Source organism: Perca flavescens, chromosome 1 (genome assembly GCF_004354835.1).
Source record: "Perca flavescens isolate YP-PL-M2 chromosome 1, PFLA_1.0, whole genome shotgun sequence".
NCBI lineage: Eukaryota > Metazoa > Chordata > Actinopteri > Perciformes > Percidae > Perca > Perca flavescens.
In genome coordinates, this window is record NC_041331.1 from 15,850,126 (window position 1) to 15,864,445 (window position 14,320).

Consider the following 14,320-nt stretch of genomic DNA (forward strand, 5'->3'; position numbering starts at 1 on the left):
TTACAGCTACATACAGTAGACGTGTTTAAATGCCATCAAATCCAATAAAACTGGAACTAAATAAAAGCCTGCCATAAAATGTGAGCAAATATCAACCAAAATCCACAAAATAAATGACAAGTTTTGGTAAGTTTTAGAACATATAAAGCACTTTTAGCTCCATCTTGCATAACACATGTTGTTCAGTGTCTTATTATTACTTCAAAAAACAAAAGCATTGTGTTGATTTTTTTTCACTCTGAGTGTAATTATTAGTTTTGTTCTTGCATGTTAGGGCCAGTGGTAGAATACATGTATTTCCATGTTACGCTACCATTTACTTGCTCACACTGTACTGTCTAGTAAGATCTGCCCCAGTTAAAAATTACCACCACTACAGTACAATAAAAGGCAACGTGATGAAGTACATGGGAATGAAAGCCACACCCTGAATGTGATGCCCAGAGGAGCAACATAGAACATTAACCAAAGAAACTTAAGAATATGAAAATAACTATGCAAGGTGCAGTCACAAAACTTTCCAGGTGTGTAGGTTGAAAGGGGATAGTATTGTCATTGTATCACAAAGTCTCAAAATGAGAAGGCAACAGTTTGGTGGACAATGTTAATCTGTCTTGTAAACCTGACTGATATCATCCTATTAGTATCAGTAGAATGTGTTTCTCTCCAGTTGATCCCCTTGAAACAATATACCATTCTAATCCATGAATACAAAAAGCTTTTATATTGCTGTAAACATCAAGAAATTTAAGAAAATCTCCTCCAAATTGGCAGACTGAAGCTGAGTCACACTATGAATAGAAATCCTACAAATTCCACTTCACTTGGCGACTTCCTCCTCATAGCTGAGGTTCTCAAGGGTGTAACCCCCAACATAAGTAATATTTTGGGACAACCTCAGGAAACTGTGTCATGGATTTGGTTTGGAAGTTTCTAAACACAGAGAGAGGTCAGCTGCAGGCTGGTGAAATAAACACCACAGCAATGTGAGTGTGTCAAGACGTGTTATCCTTTGCTTTTGTTTGTGTCCCTGATTCAATATGAGCTCTTTTCTATGGCAGTACTGGCAGCCTTATCTTGTATATTATATATATATATATATATATATATATATATATATATATATATATATATATATATATATATATATGTATATGTATTGGTGTGTGTTATGGTTAAGCGAGTAGCTGATAATACTGCTGAATGCAACTAAACTAACATCGGAAATAATAAGGGGGGAAACCCTGACAGGTCATCTACATCATACCCACAATTCAAAGTTGCCCGATAATTAGTCTCTGTTAAGGTCCTAGTGGTCAAAAGAGGTCCTTTATTTCTATACATTACTTAGGGTAAATGTTACCAACAATGAACTGCAAATATCTATTCTCTTTGATGTTTTTGCAATGTTAACCTGATCTATATTTTGCTACAGAATGTATTTGTATGAACATTAAGAGTGGCTTTGAAGAGTGGTCCCTTTCACAAGCTTAGTTATGTGTTAATGTAAGCAGTGTTTTAATGTAGTAGCCTACTGTAGGTCCATGTGGAGCTGTAGTCTAACTACTTTAAACTCAAATGCTTGGTGATTTGCAATGCAGCAATACATAATTTCTTATAAACTTATAGTAGGCTATGTTTCGCATTTTAAACCTAATATATTCCACCACTGCTTGTACCTTTTTTTTCTTGCATTACAAATTAAGATTACGTCATAGAAGGTGTAGAGTGGGCGGAGTGAGGAAGGGCGATGGAGCTGCGGTAACATTCGTTCCTGATTGGCTGTTGTGGGTTTACTGTGCAGCCCGATGTGTTTAAATAGCCAATCACGTCGCCTATCCTCAGTATGTATAGAAGCTGCAGTAGCTAACGGCCCTCTCTCGGTGATACACCGCGTCCCAGTGACACCTCCGTCTCTGCTCTCACCATACCCACTTAACTCAAGTGCCATGGAGGAATTAAGTAGTTGACGTTTCCTGTTGCAACCTTCTCTTTTTAAGCTTTCTTCCCGTTCGGTTTACTGACGTTTTGAACTCTCGGCGACTTTCTACGACCTTTAACCATCCTAAACCATGAAGTACATCATCGGCATCGGCGGGTGAGTTCGGACAGATATGACCGGTAGCTAAACTAAGCTAGCTGGCTAACCTAAACTGCTAGGCCTCAAAAGCCCGGCACACGTGGAGAGAGGGCGGTTATGACAACCGCAGAATTGTTGCTTCCTTTTTGTTGTACTGCTGTTTTGTTCAAAAATTGTCGGTTTCTTTTAGCACTATCGTTTAGTTCCTCTGGTAATTTCCGTCAATAAACCGAGCTAAAGCTAACGTTTACAAGCATGTAGCTAGCTAGTAGAGATAAAAGTAAACCCACCACATGTCCAGTTGACACACCCTTTTTTATTTTTACATGTTTGTATATAAATGCTATAAGTCTACTAAATGTGTGTACTTGTGTTAACGTTCAACAAGCTGCTCTGATGACTTATGGTCAAAAACCTGTGTTAAAATCAGTGAAGATTAAACTGATGTAATGGATAATTACATATATTTAACATTACCTGACATGGACATTTTTTATTTTATTGATGTATAACTGCTCTATCAAATGTTTCAGGTACAATATCTTAAGTGATAGTCTGATCGTTCATCTGTTTTACCACTCTTTATGTGGGTTGCATCATCCACCATTCATTTCCGTTTTTTTATTGCTTTGTCCCTTCAGTGTAACAAATGGAGGGAAAACCACCCTCACCAACAGACTGATCAAGAACCTGCCCAACTGTTGTGTGGTACATCAGGATGACTTCTTCAAGGTGAGCCACATGCACACACGTCTTTTAAATTTTGGATATAGCCAACCAAAGGTATTGCTCTGAGTAACACAAGTTTGTTACTACATACTGTTTGACTATAGTTAAACACTATCAGAGCCTTCCATATAGCAGAGTGTAGCTCTAGTGGAATGTACCTGGGTACATCTTATCATGTATGTTTCAGCCCCAAGATCAGATTGAAGTTGGTGAAGATGGCTTTAAGCAGTATGATGGTAAGCCTGGGTTTTTATGAAAGGGTTTGAGTGTGTGTGTGTGTGTGTGTGTGTGTGTGTATATGTGAATTTTGTGTGTTGTTTGATCCTGCTGTAACATTGTTTAATTTCTAAACTGCATGCAATAAAGACTAACTTGAACATTGAACATGTGTTTCTTACATGCATTTTGCAATTTTCTATTCGCTTCTCCTTCCATCCTTTCTCCCCCACTTTTCTCTTCAGTCCTTACTGCTCTGGACATGGACGCCATGATGAGTACTATCTATGCATGGTTGGACAACCCAGTGAAGTTTGAGAAGTCTCATGGCGTCAATAACACCCTGGATACTGAGATCGTCCCAAAGTCTGACCAAAAGGAAGAGGAGACTCACATCCTTATTGTGGAGGGCTTTCTGCTTTACACCTACGGGTAAGAATTTATGCTCATTAAATTTCTGTTCATGTGTTTCTCACTGTAAAAGAAATGGGACCAGTAGGCCTTGACATTATGTCTCTTACCTTGCAGACCATTGATCGACGTGCTGAACCAACGTTACTTTATTTCCATCCCATATGAAGAATGCAAAAAGAGGAGGTGGTAAGTTCATAAGTGTTCAGACACTGTTCTTAACTCGTGTTCTTAGTCTCGTCTGCTTTTTATTTTTTTACTTCAAGTATTAATTGGTGTGTCACTCTGCAGCTCTAGGAACTACACGGTGCCAGACCCCCCCGGCCTATTCGACGGCCACGTCTGGCCCATGTATTTGAAACACAAGAACATCATGGAGTCAACAGCTGTTGACGTCTGTAAGTGTGGGCATTATCAGAATCAGAAAAGCTGCCAAGTACATTTTTTATACATACAAGGAATTTGTTTTGGTGTCGTAGGTGCATGTCACACATTATCTAAAATAAGTTAAACAAACGGGTTAACAGAACAGACAATAAGTATAAATGTGTGTATACATACACACACACACACACACACACACACACACACACACACACACACAATGTAATAAAATAAGTAACATTTAAGATAAAAAGAGCAGATTAGTACAGTCACTTATGTTTTAATGATTTAAAGTTTCTCCTATTTATTTGACTTGTGTGTTTGCTATTACAGTGCAGCTAGATGGAACCAAGTCAAAGGAACAACTGTTCAACTTTGTCTACGGCGACATCCTGAATAATATCCAGAAATCTCTTTAACAAACAAAGGTAAACAAATCATTCAACTGTCCAGTTATCAAATCTTTGTATCCAAATGTGAGTTTCTGATTGTTTTTCTGTATTGCAGGTCATACGATCGGCTAAAAGGAGCATATACTCAGCCTGCAAGCAGACCACCGCCTTGCCTTAAGTTTCTACCTGGCAGCTCAGTCAGCTGACTGCTACGATTTTTTTGTAACTGTTTTAACTGATGGCATCAATGCTGGCGTGTTTTTATATCTACCATATTTATTGCTTTGTTACAGCCTACACTCAAAAAAGTGTTAATGGATATGTTCAGAGGATGGTTGCACTTATGTCAATAAATGTTCATCCTGCCAACTTTTGTGCTTTACTGCTTGATTTTATTTTAAAGAGTGACCAGCTCTTACACTGAAGGTATTACAAACCTTTCAAAATGTATTCAAAGTAGTCTCGGCATGTGTGAAGCATAAATTTGTAAATTGTCTTAAAATAGTCTCTTAACAATCGCAGCCCTGGGTAGCTGCTAAGTTGAGCACAGTGAGCAAGCGGCTTTCACTATCTCGCTCCCAGGCAGCAGTTGGTGTAAGTGATAAGTGGAATCACATGGTTCACCCTCGTGGCCTCAGTTCTAGAGCACAACCCTTATCTAAATTCAGACACATTTGGACTGTTCCCTGGAAGGGTTACCTTCAGAAACTACTACAAAGGTCCCTTTTAACACCATAGCATTATTATAATGCAGATCAGGTCACTTAATGGAAGAAAATGCATTTATATAAAGTCCTATGCAGGAAAATTGGTGCAAGAGATAAATATATTATAGTATTTCACAAACTGGTACCGGGTTGATGTAAAAATAAGCCAAGCTGAGCAGCATTTCTGGGAAGGAAAGCAGCATCACTTGGGGAAAAATATAGTGGACAAACTCCATTTCAATCCCACACCAACCTTTTGAGTGTAGTTTTTTTTTTTTTTTTAAGAGCAGTGGTTTAATTCCATAAGCAAAGACATTAATTCTAAGATGCTTTCCTCCAGTTGCAATAAATAACTTAACCATGTTGTCAGATTCTCCATAAAGCTGTGGCAACCTAAGATGCTAACACTGCTTAATGTGTTTTTTTTTTATTTTTTTATTGCAAACACACTATATTAAATCTGTATATTCTTATGGTTGTATGTGTACATACACAATCTGTAATAAATGTAATACAATATGTTAATGTGATTAAAAGCTAAAGACATATTTTCATCTTTGCCTTCATAAGTAGAACAAGTTTCTAACAAAAATAAGAGTAGAGTAATTATGCAATGCCATAATTAATTATTGTGCATGTGTGTAGTATGGCATTTGTTTGCATGTAATGGAAAAATACAGCTCATAAAATCAAAATTAAATATCCAAAGTAGTCATGGGTGTGTCATTCCCCTCTGAGGGAACTAACTGTCCTTCTTTCACACTGCTCTGGCCTTTCTTCACTCTACTGTAAAAAGCACACGTTATGTAATGTTACTATAGACATGTATGGCTTTGAAAACAAACCCCATGATATTTTTAGCTATTGCCTCTTTTCATTTAACAGTCACCGTTTCCCCACTGCAGTGATATTCTGGAATAAAAAACAATCCTCAAATGTTGATATTAGGCTACACTGCATGCAGGACAAATGGAGAACTGACAAAGAGAGCACGTGTTGTATTACTCACAGAGCACAAAGTAGCTCTTAGTTTCCTCTAGTTCCAGACAGACAGCATGATTAGTGACACCAGTGTCCCTGTAGCAACTGCTCGGACATACACACAGGCAGAAAAAAAAGCATGTTTTTTCAATGCACTTTTCATTTTTGAGTTATTTAGTTCATACTTGAGGTTTTAGTGTCATATTTATGCATTTCTTTTTTTTTTTTTTTTTTTTTTTTTTTTTCTTTTATTTAGAATCTAATACGTAGAACAAATTAACAATTACAAAGACAAAAACAAACTTCAAACCCCCCACCCACCCCTACCACTCCCCCATGCATTCATACCACAATCATCACCACAATCAACTCCACATTCATAGTTTTAACAAAGAAAATAAAAACTTAACATAAATCAATCCTCTAATTCAAGTAAACAAACATTCCATTTCTTTTCATGCTCAATTATTCTATTATTTGTTGCTAAAAAATTTTCCAGCATATGCTGATGATAAACTCTATTCTTAAAGTGTTTTATACATAAATTTGATATAGTTTTAGCTTTAAAAATAAACATTTTACCTATCAAAATAATCATATTCAAAAACTGTTTGCATTTACCCTCATATACACATAACAAAATATTCTGAGGTGTGATTCGCAAAACAATATCCATAGACTTTAACCATATCTGTATATTGGCCCAAAGTTTAACAACATGCGGGCAAAAATAAAACAAGTGCATCAGATCTTCCTCCTCATCCCCACAGAACCTGCAACAAGGGTCTTTTTCTATCTGCCATTTAACCAGAGACTTTTTTTATTTATGCATTTCTTGCCTTAAATGACTTGTCAGTATCTAGTCCACCCATGTCCTTTCTGGTACCTTTACATTACAACATACGTGCTGAGTCCTCACACACATAAATGTGCTATGAACTTCCAGGTCCTCTGGTGTAGCCTGTAATTGTTGTGATTTTATCTTTTTTACCAGAGGTTTCAATATATATATTCATGCATCAGCTCTAAAACACAAGCTAAAAAAACAATATATGCCATTTAAACTCCAGAATATTCTTTGCTTGCTACCATTCAAGCTCAGGATGTAAATTCAGGTCACGGTATGTTGTATGGAGGATTGATTTTAAGTAGTTCAGGCCACACCAGTATGTCCAAATGTATCAAGGGAGAGAGATAGTGAGTGGGAGATCCTATTACAATCATGTTAGGAATTTCCTGCAGCCTACTTTAGTTTTGAGCTCAACAAACACTAAAATACTTTATCCCATTTGCTAACAATGCAATTAATTAGCTTAGATCAAATATTTTAAGGTGAAAAGTTTAACTTTGTGCTACTTCTTGCAAAGTCACAAACAGATATATCAGTTTTTCAGTATTCCAAAGCAGGTATTCTGTGTGACGACATCCTCATGTGGCTCAACATTTTACTAGTAACTCACAATATCTGAACCTGTACATCAGAAATCTTTTGGCGATGGTGTTATTTTCCTCAAAGGGTTGCTAACTCATTTTAAAAAGGGCGTTTCTTTACAACGTGTGAAAGCTGGTCAGTCTGGACTTGAATGGGTGAGATAAGCAGTTATGTAAGCTTGACTGCTGTTGGTATGACCTCCCTTGGAAAAAAACATCATGGCTGCATATGTTTTACTGGCCTCTCCTTATTTAATATTTTACCTTTCTGTGTCTTGTCTTTACACAGCAGTGTAATGGACAGGGACAACTCAAAATGTTTAGAAAGATTTCAAAAAGTTTTTTTTAACCTAAAATTGCATTATTTCAGTACAGTGGGTCTTAGCTTGCATGAACTAAGTTACTGTGAACTCATTGTCCTCAAATTACAATATTTCATGGATGAATAGCACCGTGGAGATATGACATCGTCTTTTGACACCCGTACTGCCTCGAGACTACAACAAACCTATTTTCTAAACCGCACCAACCACCACACTGTTATGAGAATTGCAGTACTGGCTCCTACTGGATCTTGTTTGTGTATGTGAGCACGTGTGTGTCTGTCTTTCTGTCTGTCTGTATGGGTGTACGTGTGTCTGCGCTGTGCCCGTCTCTTGCTCCGTCTCCCCATATGCACCTCTCCGCAGGGCATCTAAAAAGCAGAGGAAGCAACAGTCTGCTGTGGTTGACTCAAATAGACCATATAAACAACACTATAAATCCTCCGTTCAGACCTCTAACTCCATACAGTTAAGGTTTGGATTATCACATCTCCACCTCACACATGGCAGACAGGACACGGCCGTGCAACCACTAACCGTCCTGGCGGCAGAGGCGACCGATACTCTGTGGCCGCTTGTCTGAAAACAATTTCTTTGTCTTTGCTCTCAGCTTTGCAATGCGTCCTTTAAGATGTTTCCTCCAGTTTTTTTTTTTTCCTTTTGTTAACCGACCAAAGAAAACAACAAATACAGGGCATATTCATTTGGGCCTAATCGACTCATCCTTTTCCCTACACCACAACCCTCTGGTCTTCAAAGCCTTTTCAGCCTACGAGTTGTGTCTATATTTACTGCTTTTACTACAGTCTAAGAGGAGCCCACGAAACCAGCCACTGGTGCCATAAAATCTTTTGTGACGATTAGAGATGCTGCGAGGACTTGTTTATGAAAACAAAACCCTCTGAAGACGACATGGCAGTGAGCTGAGCAGGGTTAACACCACACCTGTGGGGCTGATGGGAGGACAGCTTTGGTTCAACCGCTCTGTCTGTGTTTACACTGGGTGGAACTGGCCTGACCACAGTGCAGACACAACAAGACACTCTGTAACTCATACATGGCATTAAATTCACGGCTGTGGCTGCAGCACAGAGGTGGTGGAAGAAGTATTTAGCCCCTTTACTTAAAAAAGAAAAGAAAAAAAGAAGTCAGTTACAAGTTAGAGTGCATTCGAGAGTTTTTGACTGAATTAAGTTTTCCTTTTAATGCTAGAGCATTATAAGGTCAACACACTAAGGTGTTAAAAGTGGCACGTTTTGTATTTACATAGGTTATTTTTTATTATTGGATTATTGCTACTAAACTATTAACATATACAAAGCAATTTAGAACTCCAGGCGTTATTGCTTTGTATTGATTTAATTGAAAGTGTGTTTGAAAATGCATCACTAAAGCACAATATTTAAAGCATGACAGCACTGACGTGATAAGAGCTTAAAGGTAGGTCCTACTTTAGTACATACTTTTTACAATTTAATCTATTTTGGTATTGTACAAATAAATACACAAAAACACAATAAACAAACTTGAGGCCCTCCTTGGAGAGGGGCCCTTTGTCAAAATCACATTTCAAGACCTTTATTATTTCATTTGTTTTGTGCTTTTATCAGTGGTGGAAAGCAAGTACATTTACCCAAGTAGGCTACTGTTCTTAGGTAGGCCTACTTTACTTACATGTTCTGTCATAAACTTGAGAATAAAATATTGTACTTTTCACTCGACTACATTTATTTGACAGCTGCAGTTAATAATTGTTTTCCAGATTAAGATTTGAGATTAAAAAAGGTACATTGAGTAGGATTTTTTAGAAGTTACAAGTTAGAAGTGTGTGGCGGTGTCTGTATCTGCAGAGACCCTGCCTCTGCCTGTATTTATTTTTTATTTTGCTGTGATCTGGACGTTTCTGGGCATCAACCTCTATAACAAAGTAGGAACAAGATGCCAGATTGTCATAGACAGTATATAAACTGGACAAACAGATCCTGTTGCTCTGGACGGAGACCACTGAAGGATATTAGAAGCACTTTTCCTTGCAGAGACGGAGAGCGTAGGTATATGTAAGGAGATAAAATGGGCACAGGCTAATTATTGCTAAGTAAAATGCTAGTTAACTTTAGTAATTAAACTTAAACAGCTAATGTAAGTTGAAACTGCCTGCGAGCTTCTCCTGTTCTATACGGTAATTCCTCTACTATGCGACAGTAAGTCGCCTGGTTATGACACAATCGTTGCCTGTTTTTACAAAAACGTCTGCTACGGAGATGTAAAATGGGCTACAAGGTAATGGAACCCTTTATACATTGTTGTGTTTCTTTAGAAATAAACAATGGACAAATAAAGTCTTTAAACGCTTCAGATGTAAAGTTATTCGCTGTCAAAGTGACGTCAAAATGAATGGCAGTCAGTGGAGCGCTAACGGTGGTTGAGCGTTTGGTAGCATCAAAATGGCTCAGTCAGATGTAGAATCTCCCGCTAAAATTTAGTGCAGTGGAAGTACCATAGAATACAAACACTGAAGCAAAACACACTTTAAACTGTCAAAACTGTGCTTGGGTTAATATGTTTAGTTACTTCCATCAATGTATACTATCTAAACAAATGTTTTGTTTGGGAAAGATGCGGTGGTTACATAGTAAACTTGTATGCTTAAATATCTACTCTGTACCATCTGTTGAGTCAGAGAAACCTAATTACTAATGTCTCCATGCCCACTTATCCAGACTTGCGTATGTAGAGTTATATAAGAAGTGGTTGAGAAGGGAAAATAACCTCATTCACTGTCACTTTGGTCAGAAACACCACACAGAGATATGTTTTCCAGAACTTTCAACCCAGCTCTTCACACGGTACACAGCGTGCACGGATACTGCTACACGGCAACAAAATGGTAAAGGGGAAATAATAACATAATGCAACCATCCTCAAGTGTGGGCCCGAGGACCATATCCTGTTATGGTTGGTCTGGGTGAGGCCTGGTGCTACCAGTCTGAAGCAGACCACAGCCTCCCACTCCTCAACCGTCTGATTTACTGTTTACTTAGACAGGAAGGCCGTCAACTATACAACATCATCATCGGCTGCTCCTTCTCTGTGGCTCGCTTGTGGCTTTGGCGAAGGGTGGTGGTGGTGGGGGGGGGGCTGTGTTTTCCCCGACGGCCAAGTTTCTAAAAGCAGAGACAAGTTAAAACCAAATGCTTGGAGAAGTAGAGCCTAGCCTCGGAAACCACTGCTTCTCTGAGCTGTTTACCTTTGAAGCCTCATACTGTACGCCCCCTGGAAAAAAACAGAGCCCTATTCAATCACAGTATTGACTGATTAAGAGCAGATCATCATTCAGTAAAATCTCACTGTGTAAAAACTCGGAAAACAGAGTCAAACCAAAGTCATTTTAAAGTGAATGAATACAATAAAGATTTATAATGTGGCTGGAAGTTCAGGAACAAAAAATACTAAGTTGTTTTTTTGTCAGATTTTTGTATTTTTTCCACCCAAGGGCCTTCAGAGCATTTTTGGGGCCCTAAGCAGAACTTTATTTGCTCCCACCCTTCATTCACAAATTTGAATGACCTAAAATCACTAAAATACAACAATGAAAGGGGATCTGCTCATTTCATGCTGGTTTTGAGAAATAAAATAAATTAAAAGTGCCATATTTTACTTGAAAAAGGACAGATTTTCTATTCTGTTATAATAATAATACACCTGTAGGATTTCTCTTCTTGTTTGCCCCTGCCTCACCAGACCCGAGCAAAATATTGTTTTGGCCTTCACGTTACAGTGACCCAGTTTTAGAAAAACAGCAATCAGTGTTGCAAAATGCATTCATGGAGCCACTGTATTTAGACACACACAGATTTCTTTTTTTTTTTTTAAACTAAACCCAAAGTCAAGGTACTGAAAACTATATTCAAAGTGTGGTTTCCACTGCACTGCCTCACATTCATCAGCATAGAATCAGGTTGCCCCCCCCTTCCTGAGTCTGGACCCCTCCATGGCCACACTGTGGTGCAGTTTCCGCTCCAAGAAGGACTGGGTGGGGGTAGACCAGGCCATGTTGGTTTTGACTGAGTTTCCTGATGTAGTAGTAAGTATAAATTTAGAGTTTTATGTGAATAGGAGGGGGTGAGACAGACACATGGTGGTGTTGGGATAGAGAGGAATGTAACCTACTTTTCTGTCAACAAATGCCTCTTTGGATGGATGAAAACATCTAGTGTTTACCAATTCAGTGACAATTAAAGGTTTGTGGGGGAAAGTTGAAGCTGAATCAGGAACCAACTAGGGCAAGAGTCAGTAAACCAAGCTCGGTCCTTGTGCTCCGTCTAACAGCTTGTTAATTACAGTCAACTACATTGACCTGGCGTCCAAGGTGATCAGGTAATCTGGCCATGATTAGATAGGCCTACTACATACATAGAAAAAAAACAGCAGAGAATGTTGGTGAAGTAACGTTACTAGTTTACACCCTAAATGTGTGTGCGTGTGTGATGCATGGAAGACAGAGACTTTTCATAAAAAAAGATTACTGACAGGATGAACTAACATCAGATCTTCCTCTCTGCTTGAAGGTGTGCTAATCAAGGGGGTAAGCTTCGCTTCAGAACTCGAGCCATCATGGCGCCATTTTGTTGCTAACTGGCCATCACCTCCTGTTAGCATTCCACTGACCGCCATTTTTTTTTTACGTCACTTGACTGCGAATAACTTTACATCTGAAGCGTTTAAAGACTCTATTTGTCCGTTGTTTAGTTCCAAAGAAACACGACAATGTATAAAAGGCTCCATTACCTTGTACCTCACGTTATGGCTCCGTAGCAGACGTTTTTGTAAAAATAGGCTAACGATTGTGTCATAACCAAGTGACTTACTGTCGCATAGTAGAGGAATTACCGTATAGTACAGGAGAAGCTCGCAGGCAGTTTCGACTTACATGAGATGTTTACGTTTAATTACTAATGTTAACTAGCATGTTAGTGATCAATAATTAGCCTGTGCCCATGTTATCTCCTTACATACACCTACAGTCTCCGTATCTGTAAGATTGGGAATGATTGAGATTTCTCTTGGCACAGCTACCAGAAGACTTACAACTTTCAGACACGTTGCTCACGTCACATTCTCTCAGTTGGAGGCTGCGCAGTAAAGCTGGCCATCACCGGAAAAGTGCTTCTAATAGCGTTCACTGGTCTCCGTCCAGAGCAACGGGGTCTATTGGTCCATTATATACTGTCTATGGTGCTAATCAGTAACGTCCGCCGGTGCAGAAAGTCTGTGGAGCACATTTGCCCATAAAAGCTCAAGCTCTGTCGAAATTCGTTCTGATCTCTGCTGACACCTGGTGGACTGAGATCCTTAATACAGTCTATACAGACAATCATTGTGCATGTGGGACTGAACAGAGGAAGTTTACACTGTGTTTCACACACACACACACACACACACACACACACACACACACACACACACACACACACACACACACACACACACACACACACAAACAATGTACTAAAGCCAGTAGATTAAAAATGTAAGTCACTTTACAACAAACCAATTACAATATTGAACATATATACACAATATGAATGCGCTGATAATGAATTTGAGTACCTTAATAGGTTGGCCTATATTATGGCTTATATACAAGATAATGCTTCTAGCAGCAACTTTATTGTGGGGGATTTTAATGCGGATCTCTCTGATAATAGGTCCTTGTTTGCTACTCATTTAAAGCATTTTTGCTCAGAAAATATCCTTTCTCTGGCCAGTGAAGTACTTTTACCAAACGATAGCTACACTTACATTAGTGAGGCGTGGCATACCACGCCTGGTTAGATCATTGTATATGTACCAGTGATGCTCATGATTCTATTGTATCCATTCGGATTAATTATGAATTTGCTATGTCGGATCATGTGCCTTTCTCCTTGGTGGTGAATGTGGGCAAAGTTCCATCTCTTAAGTGTGTGAGCAATGAAACGCAAGTTGAAAAAATTAAGTGGTCCACTTTAACGACAGAGGACATCTGTACATATACTGCCCAGACTGAAACTAGGCTGAGTAATATTGAGCTGCCTAAAAGTGCTGTAACCTGTAATGATATTAACTGTCAGAATCTGCAACACAGTTGAATTGTGCTCATTGTATAATAAGATTATAGACTCTCTTCTGGTCTCAAGTCAGCATTTGAATAAGATAAAGACATATAAAGCTAAACCAGGCTGGAATGAATATGTGGAGCAGTCTCATGCTGAGGCTAGAAGGGCCTTTAAAGCTTGGGTTGAATCAGGCAGACCAAAGTTTGGTCATGTTTTTGAGTAGATGAAGAAAGCAAAGAAAAACTTCAAATATGCCCTACGATTTATTAAAAATAATGAGAATACTCTTAAGGCTGACTTACTGGCAAGAAAACTGCAAAGTAATAGCCCTACAGATTTTTGGAAAGAAATAAAAAGAATGAATAGCAATAAACTGTTCCTACCCACACATATTGATGGTGTAAATGGAGCAGAACAGATTGCACGGATGTGGCAAAAAAATTAACAGTAAAGATAATTACAGACCTATAGCTCTGGCCAGCACTTCGTCACTGTGTCTACAACATTAAGGTACTGGAAAGGTGCATTCTGAATAAGATGGAAGAGTTTTTTCTGACTTCTGATAATG

At 38.6% G+C, this 14,320-nt stretch overlaps 1 protein-coding gene across 2 annotated transcripts; it reads left to right on the forward strand.

Moving 5' to 3' along the window:
* Positions 1-1,838: 1,838 nt before the first annotated feature.
* On the forward strand, positions 1,839-4,582 carry mibp2 (muscle-specific beta 1 integrin binding protein 2). Of its 2 annotated transcripts, XM_028582787.1 has the most exons (8): positions 1,839-2,098; positions 2,722-2,812; positions 2,997-3,045; positions 3,271-3,457; positions 3,554-3,625; positions 3,728-3,834; positions 4,154-4,248; positions 4,328-4,582. In XM_028582787.1, the coding sequence occupies exons 1-7, from the start codon at positions 2,073-2,075 to the stop codon at positions 4,237-4,239; spliced, it is 618 nt and encodes a 205-aa protein (XP_028438588.1). In that variant the 5' UTR covers positions 1,839-2,072; the 3' UTR covers positions 4,240-4,248; positions 4,328-4,582. The 2 variants fall into 2 exon arrangements, with proteins under 2 accessions (XP_028438588.1, XP_028438596.1); XM_028582795.1 differs by lacking the exon at positions 2,997-3,045.
* Positions 4,583-14,320: the final 9,738 nt, after the last annotated feature.